General features: G+C 40.3%; 1 protein-coding gene across 1 annotated transcript in view; it reads right to left on the reverse strand.

The window, feature by feature from the left end:
- Nucleotides 1-25,608, reverse strand: part of MDFIC (MyoD family inhibitor domain containing) — a 91,470-nt gene extending 65,862 nt beyond the window's left edge. Inside the window, 8 exon segments of the mRNA XM_032401303.1 lie at nucleotides 3,414-3,536; nucleotides 21,264-21,449; nucleotides 21,727-21,789; nucleotides 21,792-21,827; nucleotides 21,830-21,872; nucleotides 21,875-22,177; nucleotides 22,522-22,776; nucleotides 25,543-25,608. Of these exon segments, the coding sequence (XP_032257194.1) occupies nucleotides 3,414-3,536; nucleotides 21,264-21,449; nucleotides 21,727-21,789; nucleotides 21,792-21,827; nucleotides 21,830-21,872; nucleotides 21,875-22,177; nucleotides 22,522-22,776; nucleotides 25,543-25,608 (1,075 nt within the window).
- Between the last annotated feature and the right edge of the window lie 988 nt (nucleotides 25,609-26,596).

The following is a 26,596-nucleotide window of genomic DNA, read 5'->3' on the forward strand; positions in this document are numbered from 1 at the left end:
CACACACACACACACACACACACACACACACACACACACACACACACTCTTTCCTACCTTAGAAATCCCCCCAAAGACTAAGATCAAAATGTTACTTCTGTTTCTTTTCTAGTCTAATTAAAACATGAAATGGTGCCTATTGCCTGTTATCAGTTTATGCATATTATGGGTTAAATAGAAAAATTAATATTAATTGAGGGTGTCACTTCCCTGCCACATTTATTTGACCAATTCAGAGGAATAGTGATTATAAAAACAAGGCAGCGTTCCAAATTATATACTGAATCATATAGGCTCATCTGAGGGGAAAAGCCAAAGCCTTAACTGGTGTTCCCATAAAAAGATACTCTTATAAACTCTAAAATTTAAGCCTCATTCCAGAAATTATATACCAAAGCATTTCCTCAGAATATGAACCCCTTTTAAACTGTAAAAAGAAAATTCATAAGATGAAAAAATAAAACCTCCCAATCATAAAATTTCCTCAAAAACCTCCATTACATTTTTAATTCTTTACTGATCTGATTTTTTTTTAAACCAAGTTGAGTAGTTGGAATTGTCTTTTTAATTTAAATTTCATAAGAAAGAGAATCACAATGCACATTCCCTGACCAGATTGTGTGTGGCCTATTTATTCGAAATGTTTGATTCCATATGGATTTCTTCTCTTTTATTTATAACTTCCAGAAAGGATTCTCTGTAATAAGTTAGCAACTCAAGGGCAACCAATTTGAAATCCAGGCCCTGAGAGCACTGTACCTGAGGTCTGCCACCTGCAATGTTTTCTAGAAGGACAAGGGAAGGCACACAGAGCTCGAATTTCGGTGTGGAGCATGAACCAAGTGTGAGCCACAAGTGGGTGGTCCACTGAGGTCAGGGTTAAAGTTCACAGAATAATTTGGAAATTATTCTCAGCTTGGATCTCGTTTATGAGGCCTGAGAATACACCCTTTAATTAGAATACAATTTCCAAAGCAACCACTCCCTTGACTTTCCAGAGCTCAGTTATTCTCAGAAAAGTAAAAACAGCCTCATCACTCTGACAGCTAACAGTCCCCTATAAATTATGCCTTAAATGTCCAACAAAGAAAGCAGCAGGCGTCCGGGACAACGTAGATGTTAGCTGCCAGCCTTCTAACCACGCTCCAGAATAGATAGAGAAAGAGAAGTCCTATTAAAGCAGACTCATTCTCCTCCACTTCTTGCTTATGCAGCTGAGCCGTCCCATGGAAGCTCGGAAAAAGAGTGGGCTGTGCATTTGAAAATGTTCCCACACCCGGCCCGCCTCATTTTTCTGATGATCCCTTCATCCAGCCAACCTCGCACTACAGTGGGAACACTAAAATCAATTCCATGAGAGCCAGCTGCCCGCCCCTTCCCCAGTGCTCGGGGAACCACACAGGACTCCTGGAATGGGAGCCAGCCCGGGCCTGACTCACCACAGATGTTCCCCTCCTCCCCCACGCAACTCTGAGCCAGGGCCTTCTTTCCAGGGCCTATTGTTATTACAAAAGATTTTACTGGACCCCCCAAAATATGCTAGATGCCGAGAGGAAAACACACCTCCCTAACAGTGGGATTAAGAAAGACAGGCGGTGAATTATGCAGAGACGACCACCTACTCTATGGGGAAGGCCAAAGAAGAAAATCCAGACAGCTCTGGGGAGGCCAGTGTCAGGGAGTTGGAACAGCAGAAGCTATCAGAGTGTCAGACCTTGAAGTGCTAGCCAGACTTGAGTGGAGTCTAAAGATGACCTAAATCGTTCCGTTCTGGCAAATCCAGATATCAGATTTTTCTGGAGACCCAACAAAGTCGCCTTTGCCTAGAAAAGTGTGACCCGGAAGAAGACAAAAATACAGTTTCTGAAATCTGTAATCAGAATTCAGAGTCCGAGGTCACCCGCAAATACTCGGAAATTCTTGCCAGCTACGTTTTGGGCAGGCATGGCATTGCTGTCTTTGGCCTTTCTCTTCTGGATATCCATTCGACTATCCGTTTTCCCAGCAGCCTTCCCACAGGGGGTCATAATGCTCCATCTCTGCGTTCGTTCAGTGCGTGTTAGTAAAACTAGACAGTGGCTCCCAGATGCTCCCGTGTCCCATGGTACCGGCTGAACCATCCTTATCTCAAAAGAAACTATTTCATGCAATTTACAGTATTTTTTTTTTTTTTTAATCACTGCCCCCTTAACCAGTTTAACAATAGGGAGAAGAATTCATTTTAAATCCTTTCCCTTTAATGGTATGAATTCTGTAACTAAGATGGAGCTTCACCAAACAGTATAGCAATAATCTTTATACTTACATGCTTACTAGAGAGAATAATTCATTCTTTGAACCTACCAGGGGGAAGCTCCAGGTCTACAGAACCTGACGCAGAATCAGCTTTTTTTTTTGAAGATTTTTATTTATTTATTTGACAGAGAGAGACACACAGAGAGAGGGAACACAAGCAGGGGGAGTGGGAAAGGGAGAAGCAGGCTTCCCGCTGAGCAGGGAGCCCGACGTGGGGCTCGATCCCAGGACCCTGGGACCATCACCTGAGCCGAAGGCAGATGCTTACCGACTGAGCCACCCAGGCGCCCCCAGAATCAGCATTCTGAATAGCACCCCAGTGCCACTGCTGTTGCCAGGCATTCCCACAGTTAAATGAAAATATACCAAAGCTTTTGTATATATTCTACAGAGCACTTTCAGGGAGAGGAAGAGAATAAAAAGAAACCAAGTAGTGCTAAAAGTGTTAATTGTAAAAAAACAAAAAAATGAAAAAATGAAAAAATGAAAAAATAAAAAACAACAGTTTGGAATCATTTGACTACAAGAACAGGGACCAGAATGGTATCAACCTTCAAAGTACTGTTTATTGTCCTTTTGCTCTGTCTTTATCTTTTTAGTTTCACAGTCCACTCAGAATTGTCTGACTTCTACTTCATCAATGCTCAAGAAGGAATTAAGTTTAGGGGCACCTGGGTGGTTCAGATGGATAAGTGTCTGCCTTCCGCTCAGGTCATGATCTACAGGTCCTGGGATCGAGCCCCACGTCAGGCTCCCTGCTCAGCGGGGAGTCTGCTTCTCCCTCTCCCACTGCCCCTATTTGTGCTCTCTTTCTCGCAAATGAATAAATAAAATCTTAAAAAAAAAAAAAAAAGAAGGAATTAAGTTTAACTATATCTCTATGAGAATAAAGTCCAAAATTTACAGGTCAATTCTTCTTTAAAAAAAAAAAAGGATGAAAATGGACAGACAGTATTACTTATATCCTAGCTCTACATTTTAAAATATTCATGAATATACTTTCAGATAAACTCTGTTGATTTATAGATTTCTGGGAGAATTATATGGAACAATTAACTGAAAGCATATTATCATAGCCATATACCCAAATCACTCCGATTTTCTCTAAAAATACTCACTTAGGATGAGTTCGTCATCTGAACAGTTTCCCCAAATGGACTGGTCTTGCATCTCTCCATGTGTGAAGCAGCTATCGGTAGCTTGAGTTATATTTCTCTCAGTATTTTCTTTATCACATTTTTCTAAATAAAACAAAAGATATATTATTATTAAATGTTACATATTTTTCTATTCTTTTTTATTTTAAGGGTTTTTTTTTTTTTTTCCCAAATGCCTCCGAGTCTGCCATAACTTAAGAAAATGGGAGCAGTATCTCTATTGACTGTTGCATAGGTTATTGAAGTAGTAACAGATTTACTGAGCACCTACTATGTGACCAGCATCGAAGAAACAGACATGCGTACAACAAAAATAACCTGTTAAGATTATTAAGTCATCGTAACACACCAAGTGGTCTGCCATGACAGAGTCATGTGCAAAGGTCACATACAAGATGAAAGTGAGTCTGTACATGTAGGGGGCGGGCGTGGAAGGGAAGCTCCAAAGGAGAAGAGACCCCACTGAACGGTTGGGCTAAAAGTCAGACTGCAGTTGAATGAGGAGCGACTGAGAAGTGAGAAGGTGTAGAAAGCAAGTGCAGAGTTCTCTCTGTGGAAACTCGGGAAAGAGGCAACGACTGTGTTACGCATTCTCAGAAAGGGAGGCTACTGAGGATAGGAGATTTATACATGGGTTTATGGGTCCTCAGGGGGAAAGCCAGTAAGGAAAAGTAACATCTTACCGGGAACATAGTAACTCAAACAAAAAGCTAACTGTAACACAAGGTAAAATCCATGTCATAAGAGGTCCAGAGCACTGAAGAGGTTTGAAGGAAGAAAAAGAAACTCATCCTGATTCAGAGCTCAAGAAAAGCACTAGAGAGAAAGGTGCATGTTGGATGGTCTTTAAAACATTCGCAGGAATTCTCAAAGCAGAGATGGGAGAAAGGCAATGCCTGGTAGAAGAACGGCGTGGGCAAACTCCGCAAGCAAAGGTTCCAACACTCTGGAGTGTGAAATACTTGAAGGGGGACATTAGGAGATAAGACTGTAAAGGTTTGATTAGGGACACAGCATGAATATCTGAATGAGAAGGTGAGAAATCTGGACCGAATTTAAAGGCAAGACAAGTAAGTCAAAGTAGCCACTGAAGCTTTATGAAATGCCTTATCGGAGCCAAGCATTAGGAAGATTAATACATTCGTACACAGCAGTGTCTCAATCCTGACTGTGTTTTAACTCACTTGGGGGGCTTTAAAAAAAAAAAAAAAAAAAACAAAAACAGATTCCTGGGCCCCACCACCAAAGATTCTATTTCAATTTGGGTGTGGTGCACTTAGGTAATATTATTGCACTTAACATCATTGAGAATCACTGGAGTATGGATGTACCTAAGAGGGAGAAGAGAGTAAGGGAAACCAAAAGAGAGACTTAGAAGAGTCCAGTTTAATCAGAGTTTAATCAACTGAATGACAAGATGGGAAAGGGGGTAGATGTGAAAATCTAACTAGAGCTCTGCACAAATCAGGGAAGATGGGACTGGAGATGATAGAGCCCTCTCGGTCAAGGATTTGACTGGGAAAACCTGGAGACCAGGAGAATAATTTATTAGTTTAAAAAATATATATTTGTACATAGTAGATGTTTAGGCTTTGTGCTAGGCAATAAGGATGCAATGAATTGTGAGATGTGGCTCAGGCCTTCATGGACTTTACAGTTTAGTGGATGAGTTTAGTGTTGCACATTTGAATTTGCAAATCATAAATAAATCAAGTTATAGCTGGAAACAGTGATCTTCCTAAACTTGACTGCTAAAGCCATTTAAATGAACGGGCCCATCAAAAGAGTTAATACATTAAAATAAGAGTACCAAGAGGGGTCTGTACAATTAGAAAGGAGTCAGAGAAGGACGAGAAGCTGGATGATGTCAAGCCATGGAAGCAAGGAAAGGAAAGAGATTCAAACAGAAGTTGTTAGTCAACTGTGTTAACGTTTCCAGTGGAAGGAAAAAATTTCTGCACATGCAAAAGTTTCTCATGTACCATGGGGATTTCACAACAATTGAAAAGTTCTGCCATGAAACACATTTCAACACATGAAAATAGATGGACACCCTCTTAGGAAACTAAATCCAGAGGCTAAAGTCTCTGAAAAAAAGCAGGGTCTTCAATGCTAAGTATTTTCAGAAAGCAAAACCATATTCAGATAGCAGTAAAATATAAATCAGAAGCATGCTAAACCAATATGTTCTAGAAGATTTATGTAACATTTACTCAGCATTATCCAAGAGAAAACGTAATCTTCCTGAGAGGTGTTAGTTTCAATTAAAATCTTTACTTTTTTAAACAACTCCAGAAATCTTTCCACTGTTACAGTCAACTCAAGGCCTTTCTGAGATTATCAACAAAAGAGCTTTTTATAAAAACTCCCTAGTATACATAAACTAGCTCAGCAGCAGAGTCCCACGTACTTGCAGCTACTGTTATGTAGCCAACTGCCGCCAGGTGTCATGCTAGTAGGCTTGATTCAATTAGTAACTTTAATTGAAGCTGAATGAAATTAATTATATAATTTTGAGCTGTTCAAGCTTAATTCCATTAAAATTAATTCATGAAACCAGGGCATTATGAAGCATTGCTGACTAAAAGAAAATAGGTATGAATAAAGCCTCTAGACACACTTGACTCACATTTGAATCATGTCCAATATTCAAGTGCTCAACATAGGCCCTCTAGACTCTGCACGGAATAAATGAAAATGTCATGTGGTCCGTATGCACACGCATCTAGTAGTGACCCACTAGTAAGGGGAACATAAAGTTCCTTCTGCTTTAAATTTTATTAAGGAACAGTTTCACTTTTTTTTTTTTTTAAGTTTCCTTATCTGTGAAATTCTAGAGTTAGTCTTCCTCAAGTTAAAAAACAAAAACTACCATTCTCCCATATATTCAAGAAATAATCAATAAAATGTAATTACTCTCAAATCACAATCATCAGTCTCTCCAACTTTGCCTTCTTTGAAAAGTAAATGTCTTGGCCCAAAAGTTGGTCTCAGCTTTTTGCTATGACCCACAGCACCCAGCCCAAAGCAAGGCTGAGAAAAAGTTCAAAGTATAAAAATTAAGTTGACTTTTGTCAATTCTCCATGTCTATAAACTAAACTTCTGTGACCACTTGAGTGTTGTACAACTTCCTAACATATCTATATTATTTTATTAACATATCTGTAATATTTAATGGAATACCTATATGGCGGCCTCATAAACGGTGCATAATTACATCTACCACTGAAGAAATGCACTGAGGCAGAGGAAGAGTTAATTGGTAGACAACTGTAAGATGAGCACCACAATGTCCAGCCACAGAACCAACTTTACTACAACTTTCAATACCTTGGGTGAGCCACTACTCATTAAGATGACCAACAGGCAGTTTCTAATAGCAGATTTCTAGGATCAATATGGGTTTATGGTGTTACTTCTGAACTGCAGAAGCAGGGCCACAGTCCTGGTTTCATCACTTCCTTGCTGGGTTTACAAAGGTTTGTAGTTGCTATTCAACTAGTATGTGGTCCCCAAAGAGAGAGCCCATAGATAATCAAGTAACTTCATGATGCATGAGATCAGTCTGTACCTTCCTACAAGAATTCTGTACACACATACAAGCAGCACTCCTCCCTAACTTAACAATTTCTCTCTTAAAAGGAGACCTCCATCGGCTCAATAATGCCGTTCTTCTAAGCCAGGGGTTCTCTACTGCAGAGCTCTTTAACCATCAAGATGCACAGGTCCCAACCTCAGAGGTCCCAATTCAGGGGGTATGGGAGGAGTTTTGTCATCATCATAGATAGCCAGGTATGAGCGATTCTGCTCTAAGTTCTTCTGTTCTACACAATTTAGAGAAAACTTAGGAGAGCCTATCCAACACGGAGATACACATCTTGCTTTGCATCACCTCATCACAGGATTCCAAGTAATGAGAAAATGCAATTTGACCTCATCACTCATATAGAGGGATTTAGTTCTGTCTCTGTGCCAGAACTATGAGAATACAAAACCCGAGTTATAGATAACACTTACCAATTCTACTAATAGATGACTATAGAAGCATGTTTTAAAAACTAAAATAAAAACTGAAGACACTTTAAAAAGATAGCACTAGACCAGAGAATAACTGCCTACTCCTGGCAGCCACTTCCAAAAGGCTGTTTTCCCAAGAATTCTAGTTACTCTGAACACAGAAGTACAGAAGAATCTTTGGCTGGGGTGGTGGGGGGAACCCCAACAACAACCAAAAACCTTAGTCCCTGACAAAAAAAATCTTCTAGCTGGGGAGACCCAACATACACACAAAACAAGAAACCACAAAACTAAAGGTAATAAAAACTGCACTGGGTTGTAATTCTGACTCAGAAACTAACCAGCCGTGTGGCTGGGGCTCATTTTCTTCAACCGGAAGTGAGGGCATTGAGCTGGATGGTTGCAGAGGCTTTTGACTCTAAAATTCTGTAAATCTGACTCTGCAAAAGGGCTAACCAATAGAGCCAAAACTTCATATACACATTGAAGGGCGTTCAGAATGGAGTGGAGGAAATCAAAGAAAAGCCTTTGTAAGGCACTGGATTTGAGTTAATTCTCAAAGAAGATAACAAGCATGAATTAAGCAAAAGAATCAGAGGAAAATAATAATTCTAAGCGATCAATTTACATACAATATGTCCTATGCAGAAATGACTATCTTACAGGATCAATACACTTTATTTTTTGTTATTTTTCTAAAGAAAGGTATGGATGGTCAGAAGCAATCTCTCTCTAATCTCAATCATTCCTACTGAAGAAGAAGGAGAAAGAACCAGGTAAATAGAATTTCCAATTAATTAAAAATTCTATAATATTTTACCTAGTTGACATTATTCAAATTTAAAACTTTGAGAATGAGAATTTCACTTATCTCAGAGAGTTGGGGAATAACCTAGTTGAACGGTGATTAACAGAAGAAAAATCTAAGAGCATTAAAAATAAGCAAATTAGATAATAATGTATGTACAACATTATATTATGTTCCATGCCACACAACAGCTACTCAGCTGGTATATGGTTGTTAAACAAGTTTTTAAAAATGAAACAACACTTCCTTTTGTTGAAAGAGTAAATTAATTAATTTTTGCAATTACAGTATTAGCAATTTTCAAAGGACTTTAATATATAATATTCATTTGATCTTCAGAATCATCAACGATATTTTAAGAAAGAACACATTAGCTCCATTTTACTGATGAGAATACAGAATGAGTCTCAGAGATAGATATTAAGTTGAAAACAGGATAAAAGTCAGAGCTGGAAAGCATCTTGAGCTCAGCTAATTTCATACTGCAGCCAGTGTAGAAAGACCCGCTGCAACACTCAGCCCTTCAAAATTCCAAGGAATGACACCTCACAAAGAAACACAGCCCATTCTTGGTCAGTTAGGTTCGTTAGTAAGTTATTCCTTATTTTGAACATAAATTTGCTATCAGGTTATTTATAACTAGTCCCAGTTCTGCCTATTGTAGGTACAAACAATAAATGTAAACCTTTCTAAAAGACAACAGTTCCAACTACTGAAGAGGGATATTCTTTCCATCAGCCTGTAATCAAGCAAATATACTATCTCAATAGCTAAATGCTATTAGCACATAATAGTAAAAGAATCTAGTCATGCTGCATGAGGAGGATGATTAGTTTGTCGAAGTTACTAATGAGCTTTTAAACATAAAGTTCTGTATGTGCCACGGTCTTCCAAGAAATGGAGACAATATTGTCATGTAAAACTCCAAATGTATCTGATTCCTTCCTGACGAACAAAAAGACTCTCATTAGGTTCCCTGGGACAGAAATACCATCTCTAAATTGTACTTTGCACTAGAAGTGGTTAAGAGCAGAGGATCTCAAATCAGGGCCCCTGGGTCCATCACTAATGCTATGGATCCTGGGCAAATTAGTTTTGTCAAAATAGGACTAGAAACAGTTATCTATCTCATAAGGTGGATGGAGAAAGAAATGGAATCATGCCTGGGAAGCAGAGTTTCTGGTATATGATAAGGGCTCATCTACATTTGCTATCAGTAGTTCACTAACTGTTAGGACATTAAGCATCTTTTAAAAAGTTATCATATGGGAGCTGTTGAGGGCAGTAATCTATTCAATAATCCCTATGTGAAAAACCATGCAAGAAATCTGTTTCCAGACGGAGTATAAGGAAAACTATTGCTTTCTCTGAGAAGCTATAATTTTTTTTTTTCCTGATGCACGGTGAACATATTTTAAAAAATGCTTTCTTTTTCACCCAAATTTACAGACAAAACTGAGTGAATCTGACCCTACAGTCTCTCTGTACATTTCAATTTTCCCCCATGTTTGGATCTCCTAGGTACCTATATTTTCATTATGTTTTAATCTTCTTTTAAAATGTACTCTTAAAAGCCACCTCAAATATTCTGCTGAACTAGGCAGAGGTATGTGTAAATGCACAAACCAACCATCACATACATTTTCTACTTGTTATCCATACTTTATTTGCTTACTTCATGAAAGACTAATATAAATGATGGTGCTTGGCAGAAATGTTTATAAAACCTCATAAAACTTAGGGTAAAATACACATATATTCATATAGAAAAGGAATATAAGTATCTTTCTTTATACTTATATTTGGGGGCTTCTGCATGTTAGATCTCATCCAATTCAACTTAATATTTGATAATAATCTATGACAGATCATTTATAATCTATGTAAGATGTATATTCTTACTGCTATGCAATCTATATTCAGACCTCCTTTTTCTGAAAACAAAATTGCTTTAAACAATTTTTACTCTTCCATTAAAATACCAGCATTATTTCAGATGACCTATGTGTGTTCTGGTTTATGAAATCTCAAGTAATCCAAGACAAGAATCTCTGAGAAAAGTAAAAAATCTGGGACTGTTTGTCCCAGAGGCTCAGAACAATGTGGAAATCTACAAATGCTTCCCAAATGTAACCTTTAAAAACCAAAGACAAAGCAGCTTTCAGGAAGACCCAAGGCTCTGGAATTTTACTTCTTCACTCATCAAACACAAACAAACAAACCCCTCAAGCCTAATGACCTTCAAGAAGCACAGCAAAACCAACCTGCTTTGCCTAATGCTCTCAAATGGATTAAAATCTCATTGTCCAAAAAAAATTAAGATAACCAAAGCATTTTTAACAGATGAATGAGCATGTGCACAAAATTTCATAATTCTGTAAAGACAATAAAGTTATTATATAAGCACAGATCATTATGAAGTTTATAGAAATAAACACCTAGATCAGTTGAATCGATTCACTGTTACCGATATTTTGAAAAGTAAGACTTCTGAGCAAAATCTAAAATGCATTCCTTCAAAGGGCTTTTTATGCATTCAGAAGCTTATGGTGCATTTACATTCAAGAGTGATACAAATGACAGACTCAATTAGTTCACAGGCTGGGGGTAGGCAGAGCGGGTTATACACATAGCACAGTGGAAAACAACTCCGAAATCAGATCGATATACAATTGAATACGACTATGCAAATGCACAGGTACAAAATGCAGCTATAGCTCCGGTAATATCTCAATAAATCAGGGTTCTAAAATAAATGGCAGAAGGAGCAGGGAGAGGTGAGGTGACAGCAAGCTGATACACACGACCAGGACACATTGCTTCCGCCACCTTTATCTCCTCCCTTCGACATCTAAACCTACAGTTCCTTGTCCTAAAGACAGAGTTTCAGGATGACTTACCCTGAGGCATAGTAAACTCCCGCCTCTTCAAATAGATGTTCAATTGTGTTCTTTCAACCAAGTATACTCAGGCTAACACCAAACACTCACAGGCTCAGGGAATTTGGAGTTAGCCGGGCTTTTAGAGGTCTCGGGCCAACCTGATAACCTGAATTCAGATGAATACCTTCACCATCCAATATTCCCAAGAACACGCTGAGGAGCGTAGGCATGAATACTCCCAGGACGGGGACACAGCCTCAGCACACCGCTTACCCCAGTTTGGGACTGCTTTGACAATTCAAAGATTTTCCTCGCAAGTGGCTAAAATCTACTTCCCTGTATTTTTCAATGATTCATCATATTTTGCTCTTTGCAATCGAAGTCAAGTCTAATCTTCCTTCCATGTAACAGTCCTGTCTTAGAACTAATATCTCATGCTCTTGTGTCTTCACCTTCTCTGTGCTAAACACCCTCAATTCCTTCAGTGTCTTTTCAGGGCCTTTTTTTTTTTTTACATCCACCCTTATGGACAGGATAGTCTTCTTCATCTTGTCTAGAAAGCTATTATGAAAGAGTTTTGTCTGACTGCGAGAATCCAGAGAGGCCGTAACTACAGCAGTTCTCTTACTTAGCAATCGACTAAGCCTATTACAAAAAAGGAATTGAGGACTCTGACATCTTCCCCTTTTTTCCCAATGAAGTCACACACCCATCTTTAGTCTCTTCATGATCACTGTTGTAACGCCACAATTCTAAAACTTTTCTGAGCAAGCTATAGAACATTTCTGCTATCTAGCACTTGTCTAAATAGGGATTAAAAAACTATGGCTTATGGGACAAACCCTGCTTACTCCCTGTCTTTATAAATAAAGTTTTATTAGAACACACACACACACAAGAAAACCTTTTCTGTTACCTCTCAGTTCTATCAGGTGCGGATATAAGTAAGTGCGAGAGGATGGAGAAGAGCATTTCACATAGCAGTGAAACCACAAATAAGAGAATCAGAACTGTATTGGAATTTATTTTTTGGACTTCAGAATGATAGACACAGATTATAGGTCAGGGGATGTATCCTCTCTGGTAATTCTCCTAAAGGCCCAAACCAGAAGCCTCTCATAGAATTCACTAACCTGGCTTTTCTTTGAGACACTGCCTTTTTTGGATTCTCCTTTAAGACAACCAACTCATTCTGGCTCCACAATCTTCGTCATCTCATTAACTTGACCACCTCATTAAAATGACCACCTCCAGGAGAAGAACTTTTAGATCCATTATTCTAGGCCTGTTCCCATGCCCTGACCTACAAATTTGAAGTTTCAACTCTAAATCAGTAGATCTTTAGCAACTCCAACTCGGCATTTCTTAAAATTCATCACCACTTCTCTTCTGTCCCTGTTTCTCCAACTGTAGTCTGTATCTTGGTCAGTGGTATTCACAGAATCATCTTTCAATTCTCTTTTCCCTGCGCCAACATAATCATTATGAGACCCAGCTAGTTACAACTTCCCAATTTCTCTCAGATGTAGACTTTTCCTGTGCCCACTACCAGTGCCACCAATCTTTATCTCCTCCAACCAGAAATACTTTCAACACAAAGACTGGGTATGTTACTCCTTAGCTCAAGAAAAATTAAATTCATTTTGCATATTGATGAAAAGTTGGAATAGTTATTTTCACGTTGTATACATCTTAATGTAAGCTCCTACACCTTTCCCATGCTCCATAATTTCATCTTGCATTTCGGTGAGAAATAAAGAGTAATACCCCTCAGAAAATGCATGTTACTTAAGTGATGGAAAAACTAAGAACAGAGTAGGTCCACATTCATAGAGCCCCAAAGACCAAGGGCTGATCCATCATGGAAAAGAGTAGGAGGACTGTATCTTGGAGGGGAAGCCGGTTCCTTTGTACTCGGCCAGCTGCCTGCCGAGGGCCTGTCACCTACTCAACCACAAATTGCTTTATTTTCAGTGCTCAACTCTGCATAAGGCAAACCAAAAAGACCTACAAACTGTTGTGTTCTTCAGATGGGGTCACTAACAGTCCAACCCAGACAAAACTGACTTCTTGCCATTCTGAGTTTCTCATTCAACCTCTGAATTTGTGTGCTTGAGAACTGCACCCATCAGCTGGCAACTGGCCATCAACTCATCTGTCACATGGTTCTTACTGGACTCTTCAATTGATACTTACGCAAGGAATTAAAATTTAATTTGGCACATTTGTATCTCATCCTCTCTCTCTCACCTACTTTATAAATTCCTTGTGGGCAAAAGATGCATGCATGACACATTTTTAATCTTCACAGGACTTTGTATGTAGCAGGCACACACAAAAATATTTGTTAACAGGGTTCCTCTTCAAACGTGTCAATAATGAAATCTATGTGCTGGCATGACAATTAACTTCAGACTTGACTCCTGAAACTACTAAAAAATTCAGGCATAAAAGCACATGCTATGAATCATCGTACTTCAGATCATGTGGGTGTGAATCTGAAAACAGAAGTGGACTGCAAGTAGAAACCACAAACGAAATTAATGTTAAAATAACTCTGTTCATAGCTCCTACTTACTGAACCCTAACTGATTAAATTAGAATCTTTAAAATACAACTCGATTTCAAAAACAAAGTTAAAAGCTTTCCTTCTTCAGAATATGTGCTGATGTGAAAAGAAGAAATGAAAAGTTTAAGTAACTTCAGGAAGGGAAAAAGGGACAGAGACACAAAGATAAAGAAAAGAGAGAAGCATCCAAAACACTGGTGCACGAACACATGTAAGGTTAAGTCAGCAGGAAGGACTGAAGTGTCCTTCATCTGCTCCAATGACTCACCAACATTCAACTATCCAAACATCTAGAATCTAGCCAGGGCAGAATCTGTCTTCCTTTAATAAAAACTGATGATAAAGACCTTTAGAAGCAGAGACATAAAAATCACATCCCTTGCCTTTACATATAGTAGAATAATTACATTATCTCAGAAAGACAATTTGGTTGAATTGTTCTCCTCTGTTGTTATTTATTGTATCGTTCTAATTTTCCATTTGCAAATGGCTTAACTTTAGATTGTGTCGATTTATGCTTCCTTATTTTCCCCAAATCTTTTATTATTATAAAAAATATAATGCTAGTAGGGGCACCTGGGTGGCTCAGTCGTTAAGCAGCTGCCTTCAGCTCAGGTCATGATTCCAGGGTCCTGGGATCAAGCCCCGCATCGGGCTCCCTGCTCAGCGGGGAGCCTGCTTCTCCCTCTCCCATTCCCCCTACTTGCGTTCCCTCTCTCGCTGTCTCTGTCAATAAAAATATTAAAAATATATATATATAATGCTAGTAAAATAATTGCACACAGCTATTAGAACTTTCCATGAAATCACCTCAACAAGATCCAGGAAATAAGGTTCAAAAAACAGGAAAGGCTCTTACACACCCAAAAATTCCAATTTCCCCACTAGCCCTATGAAGATCATTCAATTTATACATACATACATATAAACATATATACATACATACATATATATCCACACACGCATGCACGTGTGTGTGTGTTTTCATTTGTTTCTTTTAATAAAAAATCCTTATATGTTAACTGACCAAACAAGGCCAGCAGGCACGGTTCTTGCTGGCCAGAAACCTTCTCCTGCCAACTGCACTTCTGGTCTCTCCGGCTCCCCATATACCCTAGAACACAAGCTTAGTTAGAACAAACATATTCTTCCCACACATGTGTAATCCTCCTCCCTTGTCCCCCACTGCTTCTACCCTGCCACCCTCCAACCCTATGCTAATTCCAAAAATTCATTCTATCAGCTTCTATTCTCAAGCTCCCTCCTGCTCCTTGCTGAGAAAGGCAATCAACCATGCTGACCTTGTCCACTAAAAATTCATGCCATTCATTCTTAGTTAAGCCCTCAGTGTTACTGAGCAGCCCTTTTGTTTGCCCCAGATTGAAACCCTCTTGAATACTTCATTCTTTGAAATCTTTTCCACTCATCTCAAATTTCTCGACTCATCCTAACTGCCCCCCAGCCTTGCTCTCAGCAAATGTTACCATCTACTTTGCTGAGAAGATCGAGGCCTCCCATGACCTCTTTTTCGTATCAAACTTTCTCTAAATTATCACTCATCATTTTCTCCCATGCCCATATGAAAAGGGAACATTCTCTACTTTCCTAAGACTGGTCTCTGTCCCATTCGGTCCCAGAATTTTACTCTTGCAATTACACACCCACACCACCACTGTACTCCATACCCTTACATCTTCAGTCTCTCTATCCCCTAGATTTCTTTCCATTAGCATGTGGTAAGCATGCTCAAAATCTACCCGTCCAGCAGAAGTTCTCTATAGACCTTGCTTCTCTCTTACCAAACCACTTCTTTCATCTTCCACAACCACTAAACCTCTAATGCTTCTGTGACCAATCCTTACAGACTCTCTTCCTGCATTCTTTTCCTTCTCCTCCCTAAGTGTGGCCATGCCTCCAAATCTGCTCCTCAGTTCTTTCTCTCACTCTTGTACCCATCCATCAGCTACCTGGTGGTGAACTCTTACCACTCACCACTCTCCCAGGTGTAGGTCCTACTTTTCGGTGATTTACTGGCTATCATGGCAAGGGGTAAGTTCCAGGAACCAACATGATCAAAAGAGGACTCAACAGCTCCTCCTATGTTACCACTGAAGCTAAAAAGGCGAACCTGTGGACTACCTTAAATTTTTACCTTTCCAGCATCTCCCATATTAAATATGTTGCCCAACTATATCAGTTGAATTCAATAAAATTTGGACACTGTGCTTTAGGAGATTCACAGATGATAAGTAAAAATCAAAACCCTCAAGGGGTTCTCACAGCTAGCTAGAACTCTATCCTACTTTTGCTATTGTTCTTAAACTCATTTTCTCAATTCCATTCCTACTGGTGCTGCCCTATGTCCTCTTTTGTCAGATGACTGGCATAGCCTCCTGTAAAATCACTACCTTCACTCTTGCACCCCCCACCCAACATCATCCTTTGCACTGCCACTAGATTTATTTTTCTAAAAACACCAATTTGGTCCTGTCTTTCCCTTCTCAAGAACTTTCAATGTTTCACCACTGCCTCCAGAAAGGATATACAAACACCCAGGCAAGAATTAGGGCCGTCCTCAAAATCACTTTAGTTTATCTTCTCAACCTTATCTCACTCTTTGTTTCTTCATACAACCCATACAGTGGGCTTAGTGAAGTACTTAGCATTCTGTAGTAATCCCCTCCAAGCTGCTTTCCACCATCCGTCTCCACAGAGCTGAGTCCTACCATCACGCTTCTTCATCCAGCTCAAATCACAAGTTTTTCTAGACGTTTTTCCAAATGCCCCAGCTAGAGATACTTTCTCTCCCCCATGTTCTGCCATCATACTTTCTTTGTACATCTGTTATAGTACCAATCAGTCTACCTTGCATTATAGTTATGGGTGAATGTATGGGATTCCCTAGCATTCTGTGAGACCCTAATTTCGTTCCATCTATTTCTCGCTGTACTTGTCACATAACAAGGTTCAATTGATCACTTTTTCTATGAGAAAGGATCATTGAGATTCTAAAACTCCAACTTACAAAGAAATACAACTAATGTGCAAATTATGCACTCTTTTCCTTATTATCTATTTCACTTATCTTTATCTCATCCGCTTACAACTCTTATTTATGTATTTCTTTTCTAATGTTCACAATACGGTTGTATGATGGTACAGAAAATTTTAGAAAATTCCTTGAAGATGAATACTCAGCATTATTTTTATTAATTGGGGATGTAATAAAAATGCTGAAGAGCAGTAATATAGAGTGATAGGATTGAAAATTTGGAACTTGAAAAAAGAGACTTTTTTACAGATTTCTGAAGCCTTTCTACTAAAAAAGAGACTTCTTAGAAATCTATGATAACTTGTCTTTCTACAGATAAAAGACTCTAAAACACTGATTCTCAACCAGAGATAAAGAGCACCTGGAGCCTGTTAAAAATGCAGATTCTTGAGCCTTCCACCCAGAGATGGATTCTTTAAGTCTAGAGTGAGGCCCAAAATGCCAGTTGCCTTGAGAGATCAGGATAGCACCTCGACACTACTGACATTCTAAGGCCAGATAATTCTTTGTTGGAAGGGGCTGTTCTGTCCTGTGCATTGTAAGATATTTAGCATTATCCCTGGCTTCTACCCACTAGATCCTGGGAGGACCCACTCCATTCCCCATCTATCTACTAAACATGTCTCCATATGTTGCCAAATGCCCCTTGGAAGCAGAATCACCCCCGACTGGAACCAGAGATAGAAGCTATCCAAAGATGACACACTTTGAGAAATGCCATCCTTAATCAGAAGGATAAAACAATATGATACAATAAGAATATGGGTATTACAAGCATACATTGTATAAAATGAAATAAACAGGCTTCCCATAAAGGAAATCTGATTAGCCACTATAAACTCCTGACAACTCAGCTAAGCTTCTAAGTCAAAGCTCTTCTTATGTAATTTCAACTTGAAGATTTTCTCCCTAGCTTCTATTTTAAATTATTTTTAATTAACTTCACTGGCATTTTGCATCCTGCTATGAAAAGTCTGCCTAATAGTCTCAGAGGACTCTCCCAAGAGAGAAGAGTGCATTAAATCACACATTATCACATTAAAGTATATTCCAGCACTCACAGTCCAACAGTCTAAGTCTTGGCAAATGCAATGGGGTGCGTGGGGGGCGGGGGGGGCGGGGGGCGGTGACGCAGCCACTGGAACAGGCTCAAGTGATTCACAGTATCCAAAGCCTATTATCTCCAATTCATCCATCCGTAGGAAAGTTATATTGATTCTCTACTTCAACCACATTTATCACAATGACATATATTCTGCAATTTGTGGTTCTACCCTGATTTCTACTGACTGCATGAGACCTTGGCCAAGTCACTTAAATTCTTTGGGCATCCTTTCTAAAAAGTGAGCCATTTTATTTCTAAAAATCCTTCTAGTTACAAGTCACAAATGTATGAATGAAGCACTTAATTAAAAAGCTCTTTCCACTGCATGGATTCTAGTAACTACTGCACCAAAAGGTAAGTACCTACATATTCCATGTTGATAACACAATGAATTTTAAGATGTCTCATCCAAAAAAGAAAAATAAATGACAATTTGATGAACCACAGACACAAGATCCACTCTTTTTAAATTTAAATTCAATGAATTAACATATAATGTATTAGGATCCATGCTCTCTTAAAACAAAATTAAGTTTGGATCAAATCATCCTTCACCTACTAAGACATTTATGCAAGTACTCTGCATAAATAGGGAAAGAGTTATAAATACATGTTTACGTTTTATTTTCTGTAACAGAGATAACAGATCAGCTGCCTAGAGGTCATTTCCAGCCTGAAAGTGTAGTTGCTTTGTTGGCCTGGACAAAAATTGCATTTAATCAATTGCCAACTTTTCAAAAGGGAGAGACGATACATAAAAATCTGTATTTCCAGTGTCTCTTGAAATACTGGAAAATACTAGCCCCAGTGGCAACAATGAGCTGGAGCGGAGCCCTACTGCCTCCTGGCCCATGCACCGGCCACCGCCCGCAATCCCTGCTGCTCCCTATCTTCTGACACCTGTCCTGGGTCCTGGTTCCCTCTTATAGCCTGGAGCATATGAGCTTATGTCCTTACTCTGTAACAATTTTCAAAATACACAGAAAATATTTTTAATGCTGTCAAAGCAATAGAATTTTCCTTGCAGAATCACAGGAAAAGAGTAGAAATTTTGAAGAGAGAGAACTATACTTTTAATACGAAAAACCTTCCTAACTCTGAATGCTGATGAGTAGAACGAGCTACACTTTGGGGTCTAACTAACCATCTGAAAGAATGGAGAAAGGGATTCTAGAGTTGATGGTGAGTTCACTAGAGACCCCCTAAAATGTCTTTTAACTTTAACATTGTAGGTCCTTAGTTAGCAGTGTGGATAGCTCATCATAATCCAATAATATACATATAGGTTTTATCTTGTCATCTATGTATCTTTGCTTACAAAGGAAGACTTGACCTTATACGTTCCCCTCATGAAAAGGTATTTTCTGCTAATTTTCATAAAACACTCCATTTTTCTGATTTTAATATATAAAAATTTTAAATTAAGTTTCCATTAACTAAGCAGCCACAACTTACCAGAGAATGATTAAACTATTCTTCTGAAAGTATGGTAAAAGAATCCAAGGACAGAAGGAAGAGGATAAAAGAACTCAAGCAAGAGCTTGAGAGTAGGGTGCTCTGTGAGCAAAGCTGCTCTCTTCACTAATGTCTTTACCAATAAAACCAACTTAAAAACGGAAGGCAGGATCTTGAAGCTTTTATTCTACCCAATGGCTCCAATTTTTTTTTCTTTCAATACACCTTATGAAATCTGCTTGTTTGAGACATGATATTATAACAAGATTCTGAGGATTTTCTTTTTTAAAAAATTAACTTTATATTACACTTAATGCCTATTTAAAGGATGTTGTGAGTCAAAGATCAACTAATAAAAAAGCAGTATGTAACTATGTTGCTGATGGTAAGTCAATTTTCAGGTACAATATAACCCAAGAGTTTCCACACTGATAACGTGTTGTATGCAGTCAGCTGCAGCTCAGACCATTCTAGATGCCCACGTCTTAGTGTCAGATCATGTGGTATTCTACAGCACTGCATCTGCACATGTATATTCAGTACCACTGCAAGTTCTGACTCTAAAGATGCATTAAAGTTAGACACTGTAGGTATCACTCTATCAAATCGATTGTTTCTGTAGTATATTTGATGTGGATTTTGACATAAGCATTGTTTAACAACAGTGATTAACAGCTCAAGTGTGAACATAAACATCAATGAGTCGGTAAGACTATGAAGGGCATGCCTAACCGGAAAATGACTATGTTGGCAATACCATGTGCAGAACGTGGGCTGCTTCTGGGAAAATATGTTGATCATTCAAGCTCTCTGATTTGCTCTATTTTCTCTTTAGAAAAAAAAATGAGTCACTGTTTAGAAACAAAAAGCAATGATAAACATAATTCAATTTAACAGCCCTGAATACCAGAACATTCTAATTTAGCCATGGATGTTTTCTGCTTTCACCTCTTCTGAATTCAACATTAACAACTTCTTTTCCATTTCTGCTGCCTTAAAACAAAAACAAAAACAAAACAAAAGAACAACCCCAAGAAGCTCACTACATTATTGTCAAAGAAAAAGAAAAGCTATCAGATATGCTTAAAATCAAGAGTATAAAGTAGGTTTCTGAGACCTGGAAAATTATTTAGCTTGTATCAGTCCCAGAACTTTTTAAATCGGAGCCACCCTTAGAGGAAAATGCATCTGAAGAGTAAGGCCCTTGTTCACTGTCGCCATTGAAAACCTGAAGTATGTCACCTTCAAGAGAAAAAAAATACTGCCTGACTTGTTTATAAGCTTGTTAGGGATGTTTCCCACAAACAAGATTAGTTTCTTTACCGGTTCCCTGTGTTTACACTTTGGAAGAACACAAAGGAGCTAATTCATTCTTGGAAAGTGTTTCTTTTAAAGCATGTTTATTTCAAAACAAAACAGTTATTGAAACATATGCGTGAGCCATTCCAAAGCAATTTGTCACAGAAACCTGGATCATCAACTGAGTCGCAGAGTGGCCCACAAGAATCAGAAAGATGAACGGACAGTGCATGCTTGTTCAGAAGACCGGGATCTAATGAAGACACGAGAACTGAAGTGAAGCAGGGGAGGAAGGGATCCCACACATTGGAGTCTTAGGCCCCAAAATGCATATGCTTAAGAAAGAAGCAATCCTGTCATCCAGTTTCCCCGCAGCCAAAGGAAGGGGGAGTGGAAGGACCAGCGGACCCCGCCCTCTTATCCGGTTGTTGATCTAGGTAGGGCAGGAGTCCTGGAGAACTTGTTTGAGTAACACTAAGTGTGCAAAAGTTCCCAAGTACGAGGTGAGAATCCGTCCTCACCGCACCAACCTCCACCCCCCTCCCCCAATCAGTAAATGTGTGAACAAATTTTAAAAATGCAACAATGACAAAGCGGCTTGCAACTTGCAAGCAGGCACTCACCCTGGGCTGGGGCGCCCAGCCGGCCGCCGCCCGCCTCGGCCCCGCGCTGGGGCCCGGGAGCGAGGGCTTCACCCGCGCCGGACATGGGCCGCTCCACCGAGCCCGCGCCGCGCTGCCGCCTAGCTCTCCGCCCCCGGGAGGACCACGAAGGGCTCTTAGGTGTTGTGTGCAGAGAACGAACTGCTTCTGGCGGACAAAAAAAAAGTGTTTTTAGAGACCAGCACACCACCCCTGCGGGACATTCCCTCCCCCTCCGTTTCCCTCCCCCAAACCCCACCCCGGAGAAGTTTTGATTTGAAACCCAGGAGGAAAACTGCTACCCCGCACGTTGACAGTGCGGGGCGGGGGGGGGGGCTGTGGGCGGGAAGCAGTGAAAGGGGGGCGGGGAAGGGAGACTAGATTTGGAAGCTTGGGGAAGGGGACCAAACCCCTCCTCCTCCTAACCCGGCAGACCACCACCTACCTCGGCATCCCCCCCACCCCAAACTCTCTCAAAGCCACTTCTTCCTCCTCCTCCTCCTCTTCCGCCCGGAAAGTTAGCGAAGCTCCGGCAGCGGCCGCATCTCGCCCCAGTGGCCCGGCAGCAGTGGCGGCCGCCCGTGCGCGTCCCTCCCCGCCTCCCTCGGGCTCAGCCCAGACACTGCAGTGGCGGCAACTGCGCCAGGGGCCGCTCCTCTCACTCCGCGCTCTCCGCCCCCTCTTTCCAACCAGCTCAGTCCGGCCCGTTCCCCTCCGAGGGGGACTGTGCCCCCTCTGCCTCTCTTTTCCCCCCCGTCCTCCGCCCCTACCCTCCTGAAACACTTCTCCCTCTGTTGCTCTTTTTCATCATATCCGGATCGGGCGGCCTCGAACTCTTGGCGGGTGGCCCGAGGCTGGGGGCGGTGCAACGTGGGCTCCCTCTGGGCCCAAGCTGTCTGGGTCAGGAGGCCAAGCTCGAATGGGCTGGCTCTGAGCAAGGGGTTCTTCTAGGGGCTGGGAGAAAGGAGGGAGTTGGCTGGTCCTCTGGCTGCCCGGGCATCTTCCTGCCCAGACTCACCCCAACCCCACTCTCCCAGCCTTTCTTCCCAATCCTGTCCCAGACCTACTGGAAGCTCTGGGAACTATGTGAGTGAAGGAGAAACCTTTAGGGTGGACAACGCAAAACCAAAAAAAGTACAAATATCTCTCGAACTTCACTGGTGGGATAGCAAAAGTGTGGTTTTGAAACCGTGACCCTTAGCAGAGTGTTTAAATTCTTACTCTGTGCCTCTTAAGTTACCTTTATTCTCTTTTTCAAGCCTTTATTCTGGTCAAACAGGATTCTAGATCCGTAAAACCAGTTGCACTTGCTTGGATCAGCTGGCGGCATCCAGGCTGACGCGGTTGACGCCAAGGAGGACGCGGAGGCCCAGGGCCCCAAGCCAGGCCTACTGCATACACACTGAATGGCTTCTGTGGCGAGATAAACTTGTGGTCGGAAGTAAAAAGCCGAGGGACTCTTCAGACGTTCTGATTGTAGCTTAATCTGATGAGCCTAGAATAACAAGTACAAAGTAATTTGCAGATAGAAAGTACTTTAATAATACATTCAAATAACTTGTGCTCTTTTTTTTCATTCATTGTAAGTGAAATGCAGAATTCATTTGTAAAAAGGTAGAACAAACTCATTCTTTGAATCTCTAAAACAAGAGAGGAATCACAACCATGTTACAAAATCAAAGAAAATGTGCACTGGATATATCTTTCTAGGTGTATCATTAATTAATATCCCTGGAATCTCATTTCTTCAAAAAACCAATTGGAATTGATTGACAAGATCTGTTTCTTAACTTTAGAGTGAGTGTAACCAAACTTACTTTCAGTTAAACCTGAAAAACACAACCTTTCAAGTTTCTGATGACAGTTATTCAGACCATACTCACCAAAAACCAAATGACATTTTCCCTAATGACCTATGACTAACACATTTTTTTTTCTTCTGTTTATTGTTAGTGTAGAGGTTTCAGATATGGTATGCATAAAAGTGCCTTAACTTTCCTGAAAACTTGTACAGGGGCCTGGACTCTGGAATCTACTTGATGGAAGCAGATCAGCTCTGAATATCACTGCATTACCATTAAAGAATGAACATTTACAAAGCATCACTGCATACTGCAGTGTTATCTGCAATCAAAGGAACAGGATAGGAAGTAACCACTCTGAAAGATTCTGTTTTATCCCTTTCTTACTATTTCCTTGACTCCTTTTTTTTTTTTCTTTTTTTTTTTGATCCCCTCACAAAGATGGTAAAGTCCATGAATATCAAGAAGTTATACCACTGTTCTAGAAAGTTATAGTCGGTGATAAGTATTTGGTAATTTCACAGAGTACTTAATGTTGCACACATAGTAGGCGATTCAATCAATACTTCTTGACTTTAAACATCTTACTTTTTTATGGGGAAGACGTAAAATTTAAATAAAAATAGGAATAAATGTAAGGCTGTGTTGTAAAATCACCATGATGGTCAAACGCTGTATCTTGTTCAGCTGTGTGACTTTGGGCAACTTAGTCAAACTCTGCCTTGGTTGCCTCATAAGGTAAGGATGATAAGAGAAACTCTTCACAGAGTCTCAGGAGGGCTAGTAAGATAATTATAAAAATAATTATAAAATAATTAAAATAGAAATTAAAAATATAAAAAGATAATTCTCCTATAGCATGTCAGATATGAGGATAGATGCTCAAAAGTGTTAACTGTTATTAGACAGCAGAAGCATTTCGAGGGGTTACACTGAGCATGGCATGATGACGAGATCACAACGGCCACATCAACATACCAGGTAACCATGCATGTGCTTTACATAAACTTTCCCAATGAATTTTTACATCAGCTCCACCACTAACTTCCTAGGATTGCATTGCTAGAATTTAGAACTCAGACCTGTCTGACTATAAGGCAGACTATCTCACTTGTTTAGGCAAACTCAGGTCTTCCCTCTGGAAGGTATAAAGGCGGCATCTGATAGACCAGAAATTAAGTTCAGGCTCCTAAGTGTTCCCCAAGCTGCCCATTTACTCCCTCCCTTGCTGTATTTGTTCATTCTGACTAATCGCTTAGCTTGGTTCCTCATGAGCAGCACTCCGTGCCCTCATTCTCTCATTCTTCGATTCAACAAATATGTATGGAGGTGGAAGGCACTGTGGTAGGTGCTGGGGACATAGCAATGAAGATGGTAAATGGGACCACTGCCCGTGGAGTTCACGGTCTAGAAGGAAGTATGGTTACACAACCATTTAACAACAGAGCTGCTGAGGGGCATGGCAAGGGAAGTTCTGGGATGCTAGGATCGTAACCTAGCTGGGAGATGCAGTCTGGTCTAGGAACCAAGGCAAAGTTCCTGGAAAAAATGTCTCTGCTAAGACCAGAAGGAGAAAGTGAAAAGAGGAGAAACAGACTGTTCCAGGTAGAAGGAGCCATGTGGGTGGCAGCCCAGAGGGTGGAGGGCAGCCAAGCATCTCTGAAGAACTGAAGACGTTCAATGTCAGAGGATAACCAATGCAAGGGGGGACAGTGATGGGGATGGAGCTGGGGAGAAAAACAGGGGTCTTACTAACCTTGAACAAGGAGAATTTATTGCCCAAATTTCCCTTTATAACAGCATAATGTGTAAAACAGCTTGGAGGCACTGAGACTAGAGCTCAGGAGTCCAATAAGGAGGGAAGGGATGATGCTGATGGCGGGAATGAAACCAAATAGAGACAAAAGGTGGGGAGCCAGAGGAGTGAAAGGTGACTTTCAGCTTTCTGCACCTAGGTGGAGGGTGGTAATACTACCCAATGGAGATGGAAACATTTAGGAGAAGCAGGTTCGGGAAAAGCTGCTGAATTAATCATGTAGATCATGTAGTGTCTGAAGTACCTCCGAGACAGCTAATTGGAAGCATCCAGAAGGTTGCTGGATAGGTGTTGGGAACATAAGCCCATAGATGGTACTTCACTGGCTAGAAGTTATGAGCGTCCAAGATGAACATGTAGTGTAAGAGCAGAAGGCCGAAGACAGAGCTATGCCCTGAAACTCAATACAAGTGTGTCCTCACTGGCCCCTCTCCCTTTCTCCACAGCCTTCCCAAGGTCATAATCCTGTTTTCTCCCTGGCTTGAGAACCATTATTTAGTTACTACGACCGCCAGTGCCCACCCAGCCTCCCAGATGCCCATGGGTATCACATGATGGTCTTCGTTCAACCAGGTTTTGCCACGCCTCATACTATAATGATCTGGATGGGTGGAAACTGTCCCTGGCACCAGCCTTCCATTACAATTGAATGCTCTAGCCCTGGTTCAAAGCCCTCTACCACTGAAATCCCAATGTGTATTGCAGCCATTTCTGCCTAGTGATATACACACTAGTGATGATAGAATATGTGAACATGTTGTCAAAGAAGTCTGACATGAGCTAAGCAGATAAAATGAACTAATTAAATGACTTTATAAAGCATCCCTATGGACTACTTAATCTTCACCCCTCATTCAACATTCATCAAACATTTATTGGGCACCTACTATATGCTAGGCCACATTTAAGGCTCAGGAGCTAAAAATTTTGATTTGAGGTCTTGAAAAGCAGCTAAGTTAGTTTTCACTTGGGCAGAGGCTGATTAGCATAGCTCAAGTCAAAGTAACTATCCTCACATAGTAATCTTTTTTTTTTTTTTTAAAGATTTTATTTATTTTTTGTCAGAGAGAGAGAGACAGAACACAAGCAAGGGGAGAGGCAGGCAGAGGGAGAAGCGGGCTCCCCGCCGAGCAAGGAGCCCAATGTGGGACTCGATCCCAGGACCCTGGGATCATGACCTGAGCCGAAGGCAGCCACTTAACCGACTGAGCCACCCAGGCGTCCCCCTCACATAGTAATCTTAACCAGAGTTCTAGAAGCCCACGGTCTCACTGTGCATGCCTCCCAGGGGGTGCACAAGAAAATTCTCTGCAATGTGAAAGAATAATGAGAAAATTTTTTAATATGAGCATTTGTATTTGTTTTTATTTTATTATTTGTAATTTCTATCTTTGAGTATGTTTTTATAATATATATAACACATTAGTACAAAAGCACTTGTATATCATTTATAAGTATACATTAGGGGTTCATACTAAAAAATATTCTATCATTTGCTTTGTAAAAAAAATAATGGTTTAAATGCTTCAAATCATTTAAGGTTCATTCATTCAGTCAATCCCAGATTGTACCAAGGTTAGTTTTCTTGAAAACATATATACCTACCTCATTTATGTGGAAGTGTGACTTTAGCAAACCCAAAACCCAGGGACATAGAAACTAGGAAATAATCCTAAGACTCTAAATACCAAAAATAA

The sequence above is a fragment of the Phoca vitulina genome, unplaced genomic scaffold (genome assembly GCF_004348235.1).
Source record: "Phoca vitulina isolate PV1807 unplaced genomic scaffold, GSC_HSeal_1.0 scaffold4, whole genome shotgun sequence".
NCBI lineage: Eukaryota > Metazoa > Chordata > Mammalia > Carnivora > Phocidae > Phoca > Phoca vitulina.